General features: G+C 45.7%; 1 protein-coding gene across 5 annotated transcripts in view; it reads left to right on the top strand.

The window, feature by feature from the left end:
* Positions 1-21,802, top strand: part of SRGAP3 (SLIT-ROBO Rho GTPase activating protein 3) — a 237,789-nt gene extending 215,987 nt beyond the window's left edge. For 3 of the 5 annotated variants that reach the window (XM_081071599.1, XM_081071600.1, XM_081071601.1), the window contains 4 exons: positions 8,283-8,463; positions 10,264-10,413; positions 12,483-12,810; positions 16,354-21,802. In XM_081071599.1, the coding sequence (XP_080927725.1) occupies positions 8,283-8,463; positions 10,264-10,413; positions 12,483-12,810; positions 16,354-16,767 (1,073 nt within the window). In that variant the 3' untranslated portion in view covers positions 16,768-21,802. The remainder of the gene's footprint in view (positions 1-8,282; positions 8,464-10,263; positions 10,414-12,482; positions 12,811-16,353) is intronic. The other 2 variants (XM_081071603.1, XM_081071602.1) reach the window with 1 other exon arrangement.

Here is a 21,802-nt window from a genome sequence, read left to right as displayed (position 1 = left end):
CTTCTGTCTTGTTGTTCTATCCATTATTGAAAGTGGGGTAATCAGGTCTCCAACTATTATTTTTGAATTGTCTGTTCCTCCCTTTGTTTCTGTCAGTTTTTGCTTCATTTATTTCACTGTTCTATTATTAGATGCATTGTTTATCATTGTTATCTCTTCCCAATGGATTGAACCTTTTATAATTATAAAATTTCCCTCTTTATTTCTACTAAACTTGTTTTGTTTCAATGTCCGTGTTGTCTGATATTAGGATAGCCACTCCAGCTTTTCTGTGATTGTAGTGTGCATAATATGTATTTGTTTTATCCTTTTACTTTTACTCTATTTGTATCTTTGAATCTAAAGTATGTCTCCTATAGACAACATATAGTTAGATCATGTTATTTTATCCAGTCTGACAATCTCTGCATTTTAATTGGATTGTTTAATCCGTTCACACTTAATGTTATTATTGATACAGTTGGATTTATGTCTGCCATTTTACCGTTTTCTTTTCTATATGTCACATGTCTTTTTTGTTCCCCTATTCCTTATTTACTGCTTTCTTTTGCATTAAGTGAATATTTTCTAATGTGGAATTTAAATTTCTTTAATGATTTTTTTCACCGTATTTTTTAGTGGTTGCTCTAGGGTGTATTGTATGTATCTTAACTTATCAGAATGAGGTGGAGATTTATACGAGTTTAATTCCAGTGATATATGAAAATATTACTCATATATAGTTTTTTTCCCCTTTTACATGTTTGTGGTATTATTGTTATACATATTACACCTGCTTATATTATAAACCAAACAGTACGTTGTTATAATTATTTCCTTACACTCTGTAGTCATTTTCTTAGCCCAGCACAACTTTGCTCTTAACTCCTTTGTGCTGTTATTGACAAATGTATTATGTGTATATTACATATTTATATGTTATAGGCCCAACAATACATTATATACATATTTTATACACTTGCTTTTAAATCAATTAAAAGAAAAGAGAATAATATGATTTTTACTCTTTATGATTACATAATTATTTTGACTGGTGCTATTCCTTTTTTCTTGTGGATTTACATTACTGTCAGGAGTCACTTTCAGCCTTAAAAAAATTTCCTTTAGTATTTCTTGAAAGGTAGATTTGCTAGTGACAAATTCTGTTTGTTTTTTAATCTGAGAATATCCTTATTTTTGAAAGATAGCTTTGTTAGATTTAAGATTCTTGGTTGACAGTTATTTTTTTAAGCACTTTGGACATGATATCTCACTACCTCTGACCTCCATTGTTTCTACTGAGAAGTCAGCTGTTAATCTTATTTAGTTTCCCTGGTAAGTAATAGATTGCTTTTCTCTTGATGCTTTCAAGATTTTCTCCTTCAGTGTTATTACTATGATTTGTCTATATGTGGATCTTTTTGCATACAGACACTTGGAGCTTGGTGAGCTTCCTAGACATGTAAGTTATTGTTTTTAAATAAATTTGGGAGGTTTTCAGCCATTATTTCTTCAAATATTTTTTCTGCGCCATTACCTCTCTTCTCCTTTTACTACGCTTATTACATGTACGTTGGTGCACTTAATGAAGTCCCACATTTCTCTGGGGTTCTTTTCATTTGTCTTCATTCTTTATTCTCTCTGTTCTTCAACTTTTATTATCGCTGTCAATCTGTCTTCAAGTTTGTTAATTCTGCTGCTACTTCAAATCTCTAGTAAATTTATAATTTTAGTTGTACTTTTCAATTCCAGAATTCCATTTTTTTAATTTATAATTTCTATCTCTTTATTGATATTCTTTTTGATTTGACACTGCCATCATACCTTCCTTTACTTCTTTAAGCATGGTTTCCTTTAGTTTTGTGAATATATTTTTAAAGCTACTTGGAAGTCTTCTGTTAAATCTGACATCTGGTTATTCTCACAGGCAGTTTCTGTTGTCTGCTTTTGCACCCTCAGTGTATGGGTCATACTTTCTGTTTCTTTTCATGCCTTGCAATTTTTTTTTGTTGGAAACTGGACATTTTAGATAACGTATTGCTACAACTCTGGGTACTGGTCTCTACCTTTTGGGGCTTGTTGTTATTTGCTTCTGTATTTATTTAGTGACTGGCTGGATTATTTCAGTGAAGTCTATTCTCCCCTCCCTCTCCCTTTCTTCCATATACATGGTGTTAGGCCTGATGTTACTTCTCAGAGAGGAACTACTTTGCATATGCCCACAGTCACTCTGGAATGACAGTCCCTGACCGCATCCACTGTTAAATTCCATTAATCGCTAGATGTTTTGCTCTATTCTTACGAATAGTATCCTCGATCATAAATCATTCTACAAACTAATCCAATTGAATTCTGTCTCCTTTGAAGGAATAATTTCTGAGATCAGTGTTGGCTATTTGTTCTGACCCCAAGAGGTCTCCTCTCCGCTGTCGTAGTCCCTGGTTACCTTTTATAAACTAACTAGCCTACAATGTAGGCTGTATCTTCATTAAATTCATGAACCTACCCCCAAGTGCCTTTCACCACAATCTCCACTGTTCTTGTGGGCACCCTTAAGCTTGAACTTCTCCAAGCTCTGTTGCAAATAAAGTCAATTCCTTCAAGATGAGATTAGCAGCTATTGTATAGCCTGCTTCTTCCCCTAGACAAAATCTCTGAGGTACAGCTCTGGAGCTGGCAGTGAGGACAATGGCAAACGTCTGAGGAACCTCCTCACTCTAGGAGCCTAGGCTTTGTGGAGAGGCAGGCAGCAGCTTGAGGTCCTCTCAGCTTGCCTCTCCTCACACGGAATCATCACCCCATGAGCTGGGCCACGGGTAATCAGGGTCCCAGTATTCTCAGTGGCACAGTGCCTAGAACTTCCATTGCATGAGGGAGAGTTGATGGAAGAAGGAAGCTCTCACGTTCCCACTGTGCTCTCCTGGGACTTAACCCCAGCAAGAGGTAGCTGCGGGCAGAATGATAAATACTGATCTCCTGCTCCTCCAGGGAAGAAAGCCTTACAACTGGAAATAGGGGGAGAGGAAGCCCTATATTTTAGGCTACAGCAGTCTAGAGTAATCTCTGCCTTCCAGAGCTAGGGGGACGGGGCTAGTGGAGGGAGGGAGCCATTTTGGTTCAAATTCCACAGATTCTCAAGTTTCTTACTGAATTTTCCTAGATTTTATTCAGTAGATATTTATTTGCTGTTTCCCCTTAGGACCATTTCCAGATACTTTCAATGGTTATTTTTTTGTTTGCTTGTTTTGCATTTTTCACAAGTTTCACTGGGGAATGGATCAGCAGATCTTACACTGTCATGCCAGGTCAATCTCTCTCTTTTCTTGTAAAACAAAATCTAAATCTTAATACTAGCTGGTGCTACAGCCTGAGGCAATGAAAGAACCCAAGGTATGAGTGAGAAGAGGAGAAAAGAGGAAACCTGTGGACAGGCCCTAGGTTATGTCATTACTTTAGTTGCAGAGAAGATGAGAGGGAAGAAAGGCCACATTTATGTTCCCAACCTGTAACATAGTGACCATGGCCTCTAATACACCAGCCTAGTGAGATTAGTGTTCTCTCTTCAGAGACGGTGTAGGGGTGGAGGTGGGGGAGTAGGGGTACTGAGGTGGTATTGAGAGGAATGAAGTCATCTGCTCTCCCATATAAGCAGAGTTCCTGACCTGAAAAAGTCTTCTCTGGTGTGGCATCGTTAGAGAGGAGCGTCTGAGCTTGCTATCGGGTGATAGGTAGAGAAGGATAACGAGTACGGGACTTCTAAAATGTCCAGCCTTCACATTCTGAAATTAAAGGAAAGCTCCAATTTGTCTTTTCATTTCCATGTCAGGCCCTGGACTGTTGTAACAGCCACTGAACTGCTGTCGCCTCTGGCCTTTCCCATCCAGTCCTTCCCCAACTCTGTGACTGCTGTGCTCCTGGAGTGGCTGTCCCAAAGTGGGATTCCAGCCAGGCCCCTACTAGGACAGTCCTCAACCCCTCTTTCAGCTCGAGGGATGGCCTCTCCATCCCTCCACTCACTGGTACCATACGGTACCTACCTGGCAAAACTACCCTCTCAATCAGCAGGAGTTAAATTGAATATCAAACCTACAGCATGGTGTAGGTGTATATTCACGTTTACACTGTATGGATGCGAAGGTCCCGGGCAGGAATAAGCAGCATGTTTTAAAAACATCAGGAAGGCTCTATTAATGATACCTGGGGCCTGGGCTTAGATCTCAGCTCATCACTCTCTACTTGTTTGACTCACCCCTGGTGTGACACATCATTTCAACTCAGCGTCAGTTTCCTCACCTGTAAAATGAGTACAGTACTGCAGATATTGTTGTGAGGATGAAATGTGATGATGTAAGAACACTTAGCTCATAGCAAAAGCTTAATTTGTTCATATAAGTAACAAACATGCATTGAGTGCCTACTCATCCCAGGGACTGTTCTGGAAGTGGGGAAATAGCCAGAAATAAAATAAAATCTCTGTCCAAACGGAGCTTACATTTTAGTAGGAAAGATTGACAGTAAAAAGTTTCAAAACTGCTTATGTGCACATGCACACGTGTCAGTTCAGGTTGTGATACGTGCTCTGAAGAAGACTAAAGCAAGAGAAGGTGTTATAATTATTTGACAGTTGGTGCTTTTGTAGTTGTGGATGGTCCGGAATTGCTTTGCTGAGGCAATGGCATTTGAGTGCAGACTTGAATGAAATTAGGAAATGGAACACAGTGGTCAGTAAATATTTGTTGAATGTGAATGCATGCAGAGCTTTCCAGGCAGAGGCAGTAGTAAGTGCAAAGGCCCTGTGGCAGGAAAAAGCATGGCCTGTATTAAAAGCATCAAGAAGGCTCTGAGAATGTGTCTGCTATTCTGGTTAGGGGTAGCATATACTGATGTCGGCAACACATTTTAAAATTCGTTAAAAGATAAGATGGATAGATGGATGGATGAATAGATAGAGGGATGGATAGATATGTGAGAAAACTCGTATAATAAAATGTTAAGCGTAGAATTTATGTGGTGGGTATATACATGTTTATTGTAAAACCCCTTCAGTTTCACTTTGTGTTTGAAAAATGTCATACTACGATGTGGGAGGAGAAATATCAAGAAAGCCAGTGAGGCCGGAGCAGACGGCGTGAGGGAGAGGTGAGGCTGCATAGATCTCCGGGGTCTAGAGTGTGGAGGGCCTCAGACACCAGGAGAAGACATTTGGGTTTTCTTTCAAGCACAGTGGGAAACCTTCAGAGGGATCTGAACAAGAGATTTTCATGATCTGATTTATAATTTTAAAAGATTCTTCTGGCTGCTGAGGAGAGATGGTTCCCCAAGTAAGAATGAAAGCAAGGAAGCCAGGTTGAGGGACAGCGATGACAGTGGAGATGGTGAGACTGGTCAGACTCAGGAGACAGTTCGAAGGGGTTGCTGATGGAATAGACGTGGGACACTCAGGAGCAACTGCAAGGCTGTGGCCTGAGCCAGAGAGCAAGTTGGTCCTATTTCCTAAGATTCAGTAAGTGTGGGGACGGGTGTGGGAGAGTGGTAAGGGAGAAAATTGCATGTTCTATTTTAGGTGTGATAAACCCAAACAATGGATTTCTTAACAAATGGTAGTTATTATTACCGTCTCTACCACACACATTTATATAATGACATCTGCAAACACATGTGTTTGCTCTCAGCGTGTGGCTCAGCTCTGTTCCTCCCATTTTCCTTTCTCCCCCTTACATTTTCTACTCCATCTTGGCCTCCCCATCACCATCTCCTACCCCGAGCCCCAGATTACCTTAGTGATTGCTGAAGACGTTGGAGATGGGAAAGAAAGGCAGGAACTAGAAACCCAGCCTCTCCGTGCTCTTCCTAGCATGAGAAGATCTCTGTTCAGGTCAGCTTCTTTATTAGTTGAATCAGCCCAATGGAAGCCCTGGGGTGAAAGCACACAGCTGGCTGGGTTCAGCTCCTGGTCTGGCAAACCCTCTGGCCTGTCTGTGTCTGAGGCTAGGCTAGCAGGCAGTGCTCACACATGGCTGGGTGGCAGAGTCAAGGATGTAGCAGAGAGAACAGAGATCTCCCCACTTTACTGACAAGGTGACTCTGAGTCAAGAACTGAGTTAATCTGACCCATTTAGCTGTGCTGTCATCTTGCATCAACTGTGTTAGGAGAGCATTTAAAGACATTTGTCAGGGAGCCAGCTGGGAAAAGCTGACTTAACTGTCTGAGCCTGCTCCCTAGAGAAGGCTGTCCCAGACACTGAGAATTGGATCTATCCAAAGACCACTGTGTCTCTCAGAGGCACCAGCATAGTTGTCCTGAGCCAGCTGCTTATACGGGGAGCCCTAGTGCATGCTTGTGGTGGGGATTAGTGGAGGAGGTGAGGGAAGGGGTTTCTTCCCTCTACTCTGATTTTCTATGCTGCCCGTGGCCCTTAGAAGTGTATCCGCTCTGGTAAAAACTAACTCTCATATAGAGCTAACTATATGCCCAGCACTGTATAGTAACTCATTTAGTCCTCATAACAATCCTATAAGGCATAGGTACTAGTATTATTCATTCCCATTTTACAGATGAGGAAACTGAGGCTTAGAAAGAAGAACTAAGTTGTCTAAGGTCACACAGCTGAAAAGCAGCAAAGCCAGGTGTTCTGGTCTTCATTCCATGAGGGACAGCTGAAGAGCAGGATGGACAGACACATGATAACCCACCAGGAATGGAGCAGATAGGGAGGCCAATGGAAAGGCTAGGGAAGCTTAGCATAGGGAAGGTATCTGCTGGTTAGAGAGAGCAGGGGTCACTTTTGTTACTCTTTTATTCTATTAGGATTTAATATATCTATACATATTATTTTTATAATGTTAAACATCTTTGTGCTTGTTTTAAAATAGAAACACATTAATACCTACACACAATCAGTTTTCTACCAAGTATGGGCACCTCTTAGGGTATAAACTATAACACAGGTTAAATAAATTGTAGGCATAACCCCCTGCTCCCTAAATGTCTTTAGCTGTGTGGTCTTGGGCAAACCACTTAAACTTTCTGCAGCTTAGACTTCTTGTCTGGACATACCCCATAGGCTAAAGCCATTAGTAATCACAAGAGCCACTGTTAACCGTATACCGAATGCATGTCTGTACTATGCCGTGAATTTCCGTGCATTCTCCTTTACTCCTCCTAACAACCCTTATAGGTAAGGCAGCTGAGGTGTGCAGAGGTTATATAACCTGCCTGAGGTTGCTCAGAGCAGTAGGAGTGCCGCAAGGGCAAGAGCCATATCCTCACTGGTAACTCACTCAGGGCCTGTCACTGACCAGAGAAGAGGAAATGTATGATGGGTAAATAAATATCTGTGTGCAAAGAGATATGCTTGAGCTATGGCCCCAGTAAGAATTTTCCCTCCTCCCAAATTAAGTCCATGGATGAGTGTGTTAGTCAGGTCCAGCTGCCATAACAGACTACCACAGACCAGGTGGCTTAAACAACAGAAATTTAGTTCCTCACAATTCTTTAGAAGTTCAAGAATTAAGATGCCATCGGGTTGCTTTCTGGGGAAGCCTCTCCTCCTGGCTTGTAGACAGCTCCCTTCTCTCTGTGTCCTCATGGCCTTTCCTCTGTGCGCATGTGGGGAGAGAGATGGAGAGATCTCTGGTGCCTTCCCTCTTCTTAGAGGTACCCCAGTCCTTGGGTTAGGGCCAATCCTTTTGATTTCATTTAACCTCAGTTACTTCCTAAAAGTCCCATCACCAAATACTATCACGTTGGGGGTTGTGGCTTCAACATATGGATTTTGGGGGACACAGTTCAGTCCACAACAGTGAGCCCTGAGGAAACCTTAAGGAGTTCCGGGAACCCTTAAACATTGTGTACATCATTTTGCGTAGATGGGAGTCCACATACACCATCTATTTGACTTCTGAAAAGGTAAGAACCACTAAAAGTATTGCAAGTGGACAAAGAGGGAAACGGTTCATGGAAAAATGGAAACAGAACTTGTATTAAGAGGTAGAATAAAAATAAATTTCTTGTAATATTGTTTTAATAAGTTTAAAAAGGGGAGAGCAAAAAGCACAGTGGACAATAAGGATGTGATATGTCAGCCCCCACTCTCCATTTTGAGAAGTTAGATCATCTGCCTGAGGTCACAGCATGGGGCAGCAGATGTGAGCCTAGAACCTCAGTGTCGTGAACCCCAGTCCATACTCTTCTCACTAGGGTTGCTTTCTGGCTGCCCCATAGAAGCCAGGGCCATCTGAGCAAGGCGCCTGGGCTGCCCTTCTGCTGACCTTATGGATGCTCCTTCTTACTTTCCTTCTAGAAGTGGAACAGATCGAGGCCATCGCCAAATTTGACTATGTGGGGCGCTCTCCGCGTGAGCTGTCCTTCAAGAAGGGGGCCTCACTGCTGTTGTACCATCGCGCCTCAGAGGACTGGTGGGAGGGTCGTCACAACGGCGTGGATGGACTCATTCCACATCAGTACATAGTCGTACAAGACATGTGAGTGGGCGCTGAAGAATGCTGTAATCAATTAGTGATGTCTAGAATGGGTACAGGAATATACCAAGGGTTATATGCCAAGGGTATGCTCTCCCTGATGTCATACCCTTGGTCTTCTGTAAGGATGGATTATTTCTAACTTCCCATTCATGGTGATCCTTTGAACAAATAAGCAAATTGCTCATGCTTCAGAGTACACAGAGACAGCATTTGGTGCCCTTGGCCCACCATCCTGACCCACCCGGTAGCCTCCAGGGCATTTATCACCCGCCGTGGTTCTCAGTGTCTCAGTATGCAGTGATCTTGCCACACACTTCCACCTTCCTGGCCTTCCCTGTAGCCAGTGGCCAGCCCACCACCCCCTTAACTGCCCAGCATTCCACCCCCCCCCCAAGGTGGCTCTCTCAGGGGGCAGAAACAACCATCCCCTCGTTTCAAGTTAATAGGGTACTACTTTTTTATTGAGATATAAGTGACATATAACATATTAGTTTCAGGTATACAACATAATGATTTGGTATTTTTATATATTGCAAAATGATCACTACAATAAGTCTAGTTAACATCCACAACCACACATAGTGACAATTGTTTTGAATGGTGAGAACTTTTAAGACCTACGTTCTTAGCAACTTTCAAATATGCAATACAGTATTAACTACCGTGTTTCCCCAGAAAATAAGACCTAACCAGAAAATAAGCCCTAGCATGATTTTTCAGGATGACATCCGCTAAACATAGTAAGCCCTAATGCGTCTTTTGGAGCAAAACTTAATATAAGACCCGGTCTTGTTTTCAGGGAAACACGGTATCATCACCATGCTGTGCTTTATATCCCTGTGATTTATTTATTTTATAAGTGGAAGTTTCTGCCTTTTGACCATCTTTACCTGTTTTGCCTACCCACCACCGCCTGCTTCTGGCAATCACCAATCTATTCTCTGTAGCTATTTTCTTTTAAACAATTTTAGGCATTAGAAAAACCCCTAGATCCCAAATACTAGCCCTACTAGAAGGCCCAGAAAGTCTACACCTTCTATTCCTTGAAAGCCATTGAAGGTTCCTGTACACACACTTTCTCTGAGCTCCTCTCAGGCTCAGGTGGAACTGATTTCTTGAGAAAGCAGCCACCAAGCTAGACCTCAAGTAAAGGGGGCCAAAAGCGTAAGTTTTGATGGAAGAGAGGATCGTCTGAAGCCAGAGAAACGTCTGAAAGAGGCAAACCCAAAGATGAGTGCCACAGTGGAGGGCCCTTGGTACTCTGATGTCCCTAGGCCTGTGTGGGCAGGAGGAACAGGGCACTGGAAGGGAGTGGGCAGTGGAAAGAGGCTGATAGGCACCCCCACAAGCTTGAGCCACCTTTCAGTTGTCCCAAGCCTTGGGTGGGGAGGTGAAGGATGGCGGCATCTTCTGCCTCCCTTGCTTAGCCCTAAACTGCTTCTCCTGGAGACACATGACTCAGCACTCAGTGTCCAGCTTGTAGGCTCCTGCCCCCATTTCTCCAACACACCCTCCAGCATTTAGCTTGTCCTTGCTGGAGCAGGGAGGGGAGAGGTGAAGGTAGGCATGGGGCAGTGGGGCAGAGGAGGAAGTCTTGCTGATGAAACTGACTTAGGAGAGTGGCCGTGGGCATGCGTGGTGGTAAGAGCATGGTGGGAAGTGGCTCACTCTGAGCTTTGGGCATAAATGATCCATGAGGTGTGTGTTGAGCCAGCCCCTCAGGCAGGTCTCAAGGAGCCCTGCACATCCTGGGTCCTCTGGAGCGAAGCACTGCCAATTCACACCTGTCCTTTTCCCCAGGGATGATGCCTTCTCGGACAGCCTGAGCCAAAAGGCGGATAGCGAGGCCAGCAGTGGGCCGCTGCTGGATGACAAGGCCTCCTCCAAAAACGACCTCCAGTCCCCCACGGAGCACATCTCGGATTACGGCTTTGGTGGGGTGATGGGCCGGTAGGAAATGAGGATTCAGTTTTTCCTGCTAGTGCTATGCCCATTCATGTCTGATTTGGGAGAAGCGAAGGGGCAGGTGGGAGAGAAGTAGGCGGTCATCGCCCCTTGTTCCCCATGTGATGTGATATTGGGCACATCTGGGTGGACTGGCTGGACCTGGGCCAAGAATGCCCGGTGTATAACGATCCAGCTTGGGGTGGGGAGGGGATGTGGAGAAGGAGGAGGAAAGATGTATATTGGCAAATCAGTGCTTTTTATTTAAAATAATAAATGGGGAGAGAGGGTTTCAAATTGGCAAGTATTTCTCCAACTTCTCTTTAGTTCTTGTACCTCTTCCACTTTCTGTGGAAGACCAACGTTGTTATATTTAAAAATTTAAAGCTCATATACTCTCTGAAGTGTGCTATATAAACAGAAAACTTACACCCCCTCAGATGTGGGGGAAATTGACACTTAACTCCACCCACTTAGGTGGGAGCACATTTGCCAATTTCTTCATTCCCCATGCGTGGGCTGGGCTGTATCACATGACCTTTCTGCCAGGCAAGGAGCTGTGCTCCTCATTCTGCATACAAGTATAGCCCAAAGTATGTGGTTGTTTAAAAAAATAATAATAAAATAAGGAAAAGATAAGAAAAGAAAAGGAAAAGAGGCTGACAGCTTCTCACTGCTTTCTTAATCAGATTCTCAAAATGTCATATTCTTCATTTTCTTGGTGGAGAGGTCACAGAACCCACCCACACAAATGGGTACTTGGAGATAGAGCCAAAAACAATCAGTCATAATAGGAGCATATGTTTATGAATTTATTTCAGAAGTCCCAATGCCTCTTTCCATATTCTATTTACTTCAGCGAACAGTTTTGGTCACGTGATAGATGATAGATTAGGAGGGGAGGAGTGGAAGGCTGGGGTAGGTAGATGACAAAGTCATGGTCCCTTGACTTGCGGGGGGGCATATCTTCTGCTTCGATTTTCCTCTCACTTTCCCCTCCCTCATCTACTTTCTCCTTCTTCTTTCTTTCTCAATACCTCTTACTCTCCAACACCTCTGCTTTGGCCCTGTTGGGGTACCCACAGGCAGTGCTTAGCTTGGCTGGTAGCATTCTAAAGTGCTGCTGACCCGTTTGAACCTGGTCCCCTGGTCACAATCCATTCCACACTCTGTCCTTGCTCCCTACCCCCTTGCTACTGGCGGACTTCTCTCCCCTCACCAGTGTCTTAGAATCTTCGGTGGCCTCCATAGGATGTAGCTAAATCTCCTGTGGGTAGAACCTTTTATCTTCAAAGTGCTTTCACACCCACTGAACCTCCTTGCTAGGTGGACAAGGAATGTTATGCCCATTTATCATGAATAAAATGGGTCTGAAAGAGGACACAGGAAAGGTCTGTGACAGAGAGGATAAGGATTTACCCTCCTGAAAGATGCTCTAGTTCCCTTTTCACTCCACCAGCACCTCTCTCAGGGGTGAAAGGTGTCCAAACACATGGAAGGCATGCATGTTCAATAATGCACTTTTCCCTGTTGAATGACTATTTTCCCAAGAAAAGCCTCATAGAGGTAGATCTTTGCTGGGGAGATTGGAGTGGGCAACGATATTGGAATGTATTCAGTTCCCTCCGGTGCTTGCAGGGAGCTGGTAACTTTTGGTACAGTCAAGCCTCAATGCTTCAGACCAATTAGAAGCCCTTTGACATCATGGAAATGTCTGAACCACTTAAGAACCCAACTAACCATCACCAAAGCATTCCCAGGTTGACATCCTCCTGGCCTTGACTTAACACATAGCCAAGATTCATTATGTAATTACCACCAGCACCACCGTCTGCAGCGTGGAAGCAGAATGCTCCGATTCTTCCGTTTGTACGGATGAAGTCTGCCCCCTGCCGCTGAGGACCGTGCTCAGCCAGTGTTTTCACTGTGGCATTGCGGAGTCTGGCTGAAGGAGGCTTTACTATACCACTCCCTAGACTAGTGTGCAATGTGTGGCCTGGGGGTTGGCTGACCCATTCTGAGACTTGCCAGGGTTGACCTCTGCCCCATGCCCCCGCCCCCTGGCTCCTTTGCAGAGTGCGGTTACGATCCGATGGAGCAGCCATCCCCAGGCGCCGAAGCGGGGGCGACACACACAGTCCGCCCCGGGGCCTGGGCCCCAGCATAGACACGCCGCCCCGGGCTGCCGCCTGCCCCAGCAGCCCCCACAAAATCCCCCTCACCCGGGGCAGGATCGAGAGCCCTGAGAAGCGGAGGATGGCGACGTTCGGGAGCGCCGGCAGCATCAACTACCCTGACAAGAAAGCGCTCTCGGAAGGGCACTCAATGCGGTCGACGTGCGGCTCCACCAGGCACAGCAGCCTGGGCGACCACAAGTCCCTGGAGGCTGAGGCCCTGGCAGAAGTAAGGGCCAGCGGGAAGGCAGGCTGGGCTGGCCGAGAACCCCCAAAGGGGCCACAGGGTGGGCACCTGAGGACTGGAGAGCCACTTTGCCCTTCATGCCAGGTTCAAGACTAAGCCAGAACACAAGGAAGAGAGCGAGCTGACTTCTGGTTTGCTTGCTGGCCTCCCCCTGGGTGTAGAAGCTGGAGGGGTGCCTCTGCTGGCTGGGGATCCTGTAAAGACTGAAACCCCCCCAGTCTCTAGGGCTGAGGATTCCTGCCTTGGATGTAGGCTGGGTAATGGGGATGTAGTAATGGCAAGTGTCCCCACAAGATGGCATGATTAAGTCATTCATTCATTCATTCATTCATTCATTCATCTATCTGTTCATTCATTTCATTCATTGACGAATATTGATTGATCATCTATTGTGTGAAAATCATTGTGCTAGGCATTGAGAGTACAATGATGACCTAAAATGGGTCCAGGTTCTGCCCAAGGGGAGCTAACAATTTAGAGAAGACAGAGACATCAATAACACACACAGCAGTGACGTGACAGTTGGGTTTAAAACAGTGGTACATGGTATTTTGAGAGCCTACAATGTGGAGGTTGCTCCTAGGCAGGGAGAGACTTCTCTGGGGAGGATATGACCTGAGATACAAGGGATAGGTATCTAAATAGCCGTAGCTGGAAGGAAAGAATGTTCCAGGCTCTCCCAAAGTGCTTAGGGTTGTTGGGTTTTTTTTAATCTTAAGTTTTTAAAAATTTGGATGAACAGCTTACCCAACAACTAGGACTCTTGTTCATACCTGCAGGGTCTAGCTTGGCTCTGTGTCCTGATGCCCACACCTGAGGGATCCCTGAAGATCAGCACCTTGGCTCAGAGAAGCCAGGCAACCTATTGCGCCCCCCCCCCCCCGATTTTTGAAGGCCTTGCTCTTGGGGAACATGACCCGGCATCCACCATCATGTAGAAGTTCTACCAAGGCCCATGATAGGGCATGGGCTCCCTGAGGCCTGGTCCAGAGCCTTTTACATAAAGGATCAAATGCAGTCTAGGTCAGTGTTTCCAAAAGTAGCTCCCATAGCGGACTAAGTCCACAGGACGTTAATGGGGGAATAAAAGTGTTTTGTGGTCAACAAAATTTGGGGAATACTGCTCTGACAAAGTTGAATGGCTTGTCTGCAAGACTTTTTAGAACCTTTAAATATGTGAATCTCCAAGAAAGAGAACAGGGCACATCCCCTCACCCAGACTTCTTTGAATTTTATTCACAGAGCATTTACAAGACCAGCCTAAAAAATACACTTGGGGAATGCTGCATGCGTTTTCCGCTTGCAAACATATCTACACACTCTCTAATTTGATAGTTGCCATTCAAGAGCGCCTTTTGTGACAGAGGTAAAATAGGAATGCATGGTAGACAATACATAAATAGCCAAAAGGGGACACTGGCTGGCCTCCAGCCTCTCAAGCACTGGCTCTAATGGGCGCTGACTTTGTAGGCTACAAAGGGGAGCTGTGGCCAGGAAATCCCAAGTAGTTGATGGAGTTACCCAAAATACTCTGGTTTGAAAAATGTCCTTTAGGACTTAGATTTGGACCCAGTGAAGAGGTTGGGAAACTTCTACCATCCAAAGTGGGAAGTTTTAAGCTGGGAGGAGGTGAAAAGTGCTCACTCCCCCCTCCCACCGCACCCCCTGCTGTCTGTCCTCGCCCAATGCCTCTGCAGCTCCACTCTGGAGATTATGGCCTCAGCTCTTAGACTAATGCAAGGCTTGTGCCTAAACTACTCACCTGATCTTTCTCTGAGCTTTCTGTCTTTTGTCTCCCACTCTGCCCAGGGAAGAGTGGTGGGATGGTGGGGATGGTGGTGGAGTGGACCATTGCTCTTTATTTATTAAAGTTTACCTTTCAGCTCATGCTAGAGTAGAGCAAACAAAGCGAGAAGTGATGTCAATAGAGGAACTTAATTTAAGCTGAGTGGGGTGTGGAAAGCAGGCTTTACCACTGCAGGGTTGGGATATAGCAAAAATGGAGAAAGGATCATCATCTCTCCCATTATGCAGAAACTCCCCCACAGCTAATCCTTTTGGATAAAGGCACAAAAGGCCCCTTCTTCAAGTAGCCAGTGTTATGGGGCAAAGGATAAAATATCATGGGGAATCAGAAAAGCTAATATTAGCTTTATGTTAATATTAGCTAATTAGCCATTAGCTAATTACCAAGCCTCTTGAAGCAAAAAGGATAGGCTAGGACCCTGACTGTGGCCAGATTGGAGCCTGTCATGGGCAGGCAGGAGGCTTCCTTTGGACAGGGGGAGGAGAGGAGGTAAAAGAAGAGTTGGGTAGAGGGATGGCCAGAACTCCAACCCCATCAGTCAGACCAGACATGTAGATTTTCCGGATTTGCCTCAGGGTGGAAGAGCAGTGTGTCTTAATAGTCATCAGTTACTGAGATTTTGCACAGACCTTCCAACAATGGTCTTAAGCAGTATCCCTAATTGTCCCCTCAGTGGCCAAGCCCGTTGGGCTCTGGCCCAGCTCAGCCTGAGCAGTTCCTCCTGCATCTTTTGATGTGAAGGTATCCCTGTAAAGCCCTACCTGAAACATGGACTCTGGCTAATGGGACTTTAAAAACCATTGTCTGGCAGTTTACAAAGCTTCATCACATCCATTATCTCATTCCATCTTCACAGTAAACATGTGGGCTTCCAACAGATGAACGACGTTTGGTACAGAGACTGAGACTTAGAAGTGGCAGAGGAGTCTTTGCTTACAATTCCCAGCCCAATGTCCTGGGTTAGCCAAAGGCTCCTGGGTTAAACACTGACTTTCACCTCCAGCGCTCCCTTCTGGCTCGAGGGGAATGGAGGCCTTGGGAAGTCGGAAAGTTGAGCCCCAGGCTGACAGGGCAGCACCTCTGCTCACCAGCAGGTTCTGGGCATGGCGTAATCTCTGTCTTTCAAAACACTCTCATTCTTATGAGTTTGAATATTACATCTTCCCCAGGAATTATGTAGGCAGGAAAGGATTTTTGTTGCTTTTTAAGACTTCCGTTTTTAAAAAACACAAAAATTTCTGATTATATATAATACAGAGAAAAGAGTAACAACCCCGTCATTTTGGGGTAAGCATTGTGATATTTAACCTCTAAGTAGTTATATATCACTCATCAAACCTGTGGGGTCTGTATTGTAACAATCTGTCATTTACAGATGAGGATTCTGAGGCTCAGAGAGGTAACTTGCCCAAGGAGCTTGCCCAAGTCACATAGCAAGGAAGTGGCAGAGCCAGAATTTGGGCCCATGTCTGTCTGACTCCAGAGCGTGCCTTCTTAACCAGTGATCTGAAGGTTAGGACTGCTTCCTGTGCAAACACTGTGCAGGTCATAACCACGTGGACGCCCCCAGTTGGTCATAGGACACCCTGGGGATTTAATCTCCATCCCAGCCACCAGGCCCCCGGGGAAACCTGCCTCAGAAGCCTACAAGCTGCCGAGGAAGGATTGGACCCCAGGCCTCCAGACTCGGTGCTGACCAGAGCTATCTTTGTCCCCAGGACATCGAGAAGACCATGAGCACAGCTCTGCACGAGTTGCGGGAACTCGAGAGGCAGAACACAGTCAAGCAGGCGCCAGATGTGGTGCTGGACACCCTGGAGCCCCTGAAGAACCCGCCGGGCCCTATCAGCTCGGAGCCCGCCAGTCCCCTGCACACCATCGTCATCCGAGACCCTGATGCTGCCATGCGCCGCAGCAGCAGCTCCTCCACGGAGATGATGACCACCTTCAAGCCAGCCCTGTCCGCCCGCCTTGCTGGCGCCCAGCTGCGCCCACCCCCCATGCGGCCCGTGCGGCCCGTGGTCCAGCATCGATCCAGCAGCAGCAGCAGCTCGGGTGTGGGCAGCCCAGCTGTGACGCCCACCGAGAAAATGTTCCCCAACAGCTCAGCAGACAAGTCAGGCACCATGTGACCTCAGGATGGGGCGGCACTGCCCTGGCCACTGTGGCACACCGAGGGTGGCCTCTGTGACTTCCACATCCTTCCCAGTCGAGCAGGGACCAGCAGGTCAGCCCGGAAGGGTGTCTGTGCAGAGCTGAGGCCCAGGCGCCAGCCGTGGCTCACATCCCGCCGTGTGAATCGCACAGGCCTTGCGTGTGTAAACAGAGGCCCAGAGGAGTGCAGGAGCAGGGGCAGCCCCAACTAGAGTGTTTCCTAAGAGTGTGGCAAAATGTTATGGCTTCGCCCGCATATCGTCACTGGAAAATTATTCTCTCAACATTCTCTCCACATACATAGCTATGTGTGTATATATATATATGTGTGCATATACACACATATGTATGTATGGATGTGTCTGTAGGTGTGTGTATATATATATATATTTATGCATCTATATACATATATTAGATCTGGACGCACATACTAAATGTATATAGGATCTCCTTTTTCTTTTTATGAAACTTAGATTTACCTCAGACCCATGCCACCAAACATCTCCCACTGAGTTATTTGGTGGGATTTGCAGGGACTTTTCTGGGAGAATTTAGAGGCCCACAGTAACTGCGAATGAAGCAATATACCACTAACCTGCAGAAAAAACAAAAACAGTCTCTCACTGTCTCCAGAAGTTGTGGCCTTCCAGAACAGTCTGCCCCTAAACAAAGGGTGGGGCAGGCAGTACCCCAAGCAGGCTGCTCCTAGAGGTGGGGTCCCTTCACAGGATACCCCAACCCCCGTCCACTCCAGAGACCCTGCCTTTCCACCTGAAGGCAAGTGCCAACTGTACCCGCAGAGGCACGGGAGGGTGTGGGCAAGAAGACCCCTGACCACAGCATCCTGTGTTTGTATGTAGAAAAAGGGGAAAGTGAGAACCTAAGCCACATCTTAGCACAATATGTGTGGTTGGAAAAAAGTAAAAGAAGAAAAAAACCCACAGTGGGTGTGGAACACTTCAAAACCTAGAAATGCTGTAGGAATAATTCTGGTAACTATAGAGGTTTAACTTATACAATTTTCAAAATATTTAATTTTTTCTCTTCCTCTTTCTACTAATTATACTGTGTCAGATTTGGAACTAAACAGGCAAGGAGGCTTTGAGTCACATCGTTTTAATTTAAAACCAGGCCATGACGCACTTTGACTGGTGCCCTCTTGCACAAAGTACACGAACCATAAGTGCCCAGCTCAGACCAGGGGCTGAGGAGACGCAATGCTTGGCACTTTCTGTCCTAGAGAATGCTTCAGTTGAGTTAATGGAAGTGAAATAGCTCCCCTCCCTCTCCCTTCCCTTCCCTTCCCTTCCACTCACCTACTCCAAAACATTTAATGTCATTGAAAATATGGTGATACAATTCGGGTGCACGATTTTCAAGTATTCTGAGCAAGGCTTCCGCCTCTTGGCTGGGAAAAGCCCTTCTACATCACTCGTTTGGTTGTATTTTCCTTCTTCTTTGGATTGCTTCCTTTTCCAGAGATGGCTGTTTCTGGATTATGGAACATAGGCAGATCAAATTCTAATGGGACCACTTTTACTCACCCCCCTCATACCAAGCCAAGGGTTTCTTCCCTGTTGTTCTCAAGCTTCATGTCTTTCCCTTTCTCGAGGCTTCTAAGTGTGTCCATGGCTGTGGTTTGGAGTCAAAAGTCCTGTGTTTGAGTCTCAGTCCCATCACTTGGGAACTGTGGCGCTGGGCGTGTCACTGCACCTCATCGAGCCTCAGTTTCTTGCTAAAATGAAGATAATAATGATAAAATGGAAGTGAGCAAGCTGTTTAAACTAGAAAGCGCTGTGCCAAACCAATTGCTCTTTTTATTATCATTAGTAAAGTACGTCTTTTAGCTCAAAAACCACCCAAGACCTTCCTTTTGAAGCCTCCTAATGGCATTTGAGAAGTGGACAGTGGAATTTCCCCACCAGCTTCATACGCCCCCAAAGCACGGCCTTGCATTATATTGCCTATCGATGCTTGAAATTCCATCATTACCATTTCACCCCATTGAATGACGTTTTGTCTTCTCCTCTGGTCCTCCATAAAAAGGTGACTATACCTCAGAGAGAGGGACCTACAGAGTCACTGATACCTGAGTGTGGTATTAGTGGTAAGATATTCTGAGTGTGGCAGTGGTAAGACATTTTGCCTCATCTGAGAACTGGTATTGAGAGCAGTGGAAGGAAGAATCAAGAAAGGGCCCAAAAAGAGAATGCCAGGGAGAGGCCAATGACAAACTTGACCTTCCTTTTTTTTTTTTCTTTTTTTTTTTGCCTAGAACCTACCGTTCTCTTTTAGCTCCTGGAGATGAAAGCACCTCAGAACTAGGTTGGAGCCCTCTGCCTTTGTGAGCGTATAAAGATATTCCCATTTTACAGCTTAGGAAAGAAAGCAAGGCCTTGGGATGTGCTGTGACTTGCCCAAGATTTAATAGATGACTGAGAGTAGGGGCTATGTCAGGCTCATTAAGTAATTTATTTGCAAGGATGCTATGCTGTCCAGCTAGGATACAAGGCATTCCATTTCTACCCCACAGATCCTCCCAGACCTTAAATGTAGTAGCCTTCTGTGCAAATTGTAACCTTCTCTGCCATGACTAACAGATGAAAAGAGAAAATGTGAGTTGACAGATCTGTTGCCTGATACCCATAACACCAGTCAGATAGACCATGTGGCTTTTCCTCTGAATTGACTAACTTCATTTTTCTTCCCTGAAAATGGACCTGCCTTTCCCCGAATTACCTGAAGGCAGAGCTGTAGCTGTTTTCTTTAAGCACCTGTTTTTCCATTGGGGAAAGGCTGATGAGTTCACATTTCAAGAGGCTCACACCTTACTCATCCAGCCCCAAATCTGAGCCTTGATGCAGAACCCAATGGAAAACCACTTTGCTTCCCGCTCCCCGCTTCCTCATCTGGCACTCTGCATGTCTCGCTCGGCCCTCACAGGCACCCAGTGCCACCCATAGTCACAGAGCTTTGGCATTCTCTTCCCGACTCCTGCCTGTGTTAGTCCACTATATATTGCTGTATTTGCTTAAATGCTGGAAAGTAACTGTTAAAATGTGAAACTGTAATTTTTAAAAAGGCGACAATTAAATTATAGCCAATGACACTCACCAAATCTTCGCACCTAGTAGATAGATCAATGTAAAAAACAAATACCAGAAACCTAACTGTACAGTGAGTGTGAGGGAAACGTAGTAACCTAGTTAGTAGTCCTCAATATAACCAATCGTACAAGGGGAAGTGGTGTTTACCTACTCGTTCATCACCATTACTGAAAGCTGTACTAATCAGTTCCTCGATAACGGGCTTTTTTTTTTTTTTTTTGCTTCACAGAATGATTTCTTTTCTTAACCTTTGACTTACCCTGAGGTCATGCCTTTGTCTTTATGTGTAACCGATGTTCAGTCTGTTTTAGGAATGAACCAGCAAGATGTTCATTTAAAACTGACCAAAGACAATTCCTTCCTGGTCTAGTTTCTTGGGCCTCGGGGGCCCAGCTGCCGCTAAAGACCTTTCTCGGATAAAATTGAGAAGAAGCCGTGCTTCCTACCCCACTCTCCCTCTCTCCCTTGATTCCCCATTTCCTCTTAAAGAGCTGCTCTGAGCTGTGGGATTCTATGAAAATTTCTTGCCTTTCCTTGTTTTCAGTGCTAACGATTTCTCACCTTGAAGCGCCTTTGAACCCAGACAGAGCGCATAATGCGAGGGACTTGTAAGCTTGGGCATCAGACTGGGAGTCTGTCCTCTGAGGTCACCAGGCCAAGAAGCAGAAGAGCAGTGGATTGCTGAGGGATGAAAGGTTTCTATTCAATGAAGAAATCTGAGTGAGAAGAGACAAGGAAATGGAGCTATCCTTTGGCCACTGGCTGGAATCAGCAGTTCAAAGATCTGCCTTATAAACCCTTCAGAACTGGTTTGCGGTACACAGAGGGAGCCAGTGTGGGAAAGGGACTTGACATGGGCCTGCTTCTCTGTTGGAGGCCCTTGGAGTGCCTTGGTGGGTATGTTTCTTTCTCATTCAGGAGGCGTGAATGCAGAGGACTTCCTGTGACCTGATCGTTCCTTGGCACTCAGCGCCCATACATGGCTGAGGGAAAACCACAGGACTAATGCAATGGTTCTTCCTCTCAGTCTTTCTATTCCTAACTGTTCACATATCCAGACGGTTCCACACTAGAGCAAATGCCTCATTTGTCTGAGAAAACCAGAAAGAAGAACGGCTGCCTCACAACCATGGTGTGGACCCTGTTGGGCTTGGGGGAGGGTGGCAGGGAGGAAAAGGCAGGAAGGGGTGAGCCGAGGTGTTGCTTAGCTGATTTTCTGCTATGCAGAGCTAATGCTGACATTTCATGTCAACTTCCCCGGTTGTCTGGGGTCTCCTCTCTTTTGAGCAGCCATGTAGAGACTTCCCCACATACCCAAAGCTGCCCAGGGGAGCTGAGAGAAGGGACTTGGCTGTCAGGTTACAGTCCTTCTGGCCTCTTTGAGGTGGATCTGCCAGTTTCCCGCTGTCCCATCCTCTGGGACTGGCCGAAAGGCCAACGCTGCCCCTTGCTGACACCTCTTTTCTCTGTGAACAGTCCCGGGCAAATAACAAAACTGTTCCTTGAACCAGAACAACCAGAGCGCACTTTTCCTTCCTTAGACGGAAGTAGATTCTGCTAGAGTTTCTGCTCAGGCTCTTGTTCCCGGCGGTGTGACTGTTTACATGGTTTGGCAATATGTTTGGTTCTGATTGCTTCAGAGTGGCTGGTCTATTTTGTTTCCTTTGGTTTCTTTCCTCCCCAAACTGTGTCAGGAAAAAACAAACCGAAACCACCCTTGGAAATTGCTGGTTACCTGTCCCCACGTGATGAGAAATGCTGCCCTCTTCCAGATATCGTTTCTCTACCTTACAACCAAACGCCCGTCCTATAGAGTGTCTGATTGGATCCTCTGTCGCGTATTCTGATGGTGCCTGCTGGTTTGACGTGGAGCTATCCTGTGAAATAAAACAGCTCAACTTTTCTC

Source organism: Rhinolophus hipposideros (assembly GCF_964194185.1).
Source record: "Rhinolophus hipposideros genome assembly, chromosome: 14".
In the NCBI taxonomy this organism is placed as follows: Eukaryota; Metazoa; Chordata; class Mammalia; order Chiroptera; family Rhinolophidae; genus Rhinolophus; species Rhinolophus hipposideros.
The sequence above is the reverse complement of the archived record's forward strand: the minus strand, read 5'-3'. Positions and strand labels throughout refer to the sequence as shown.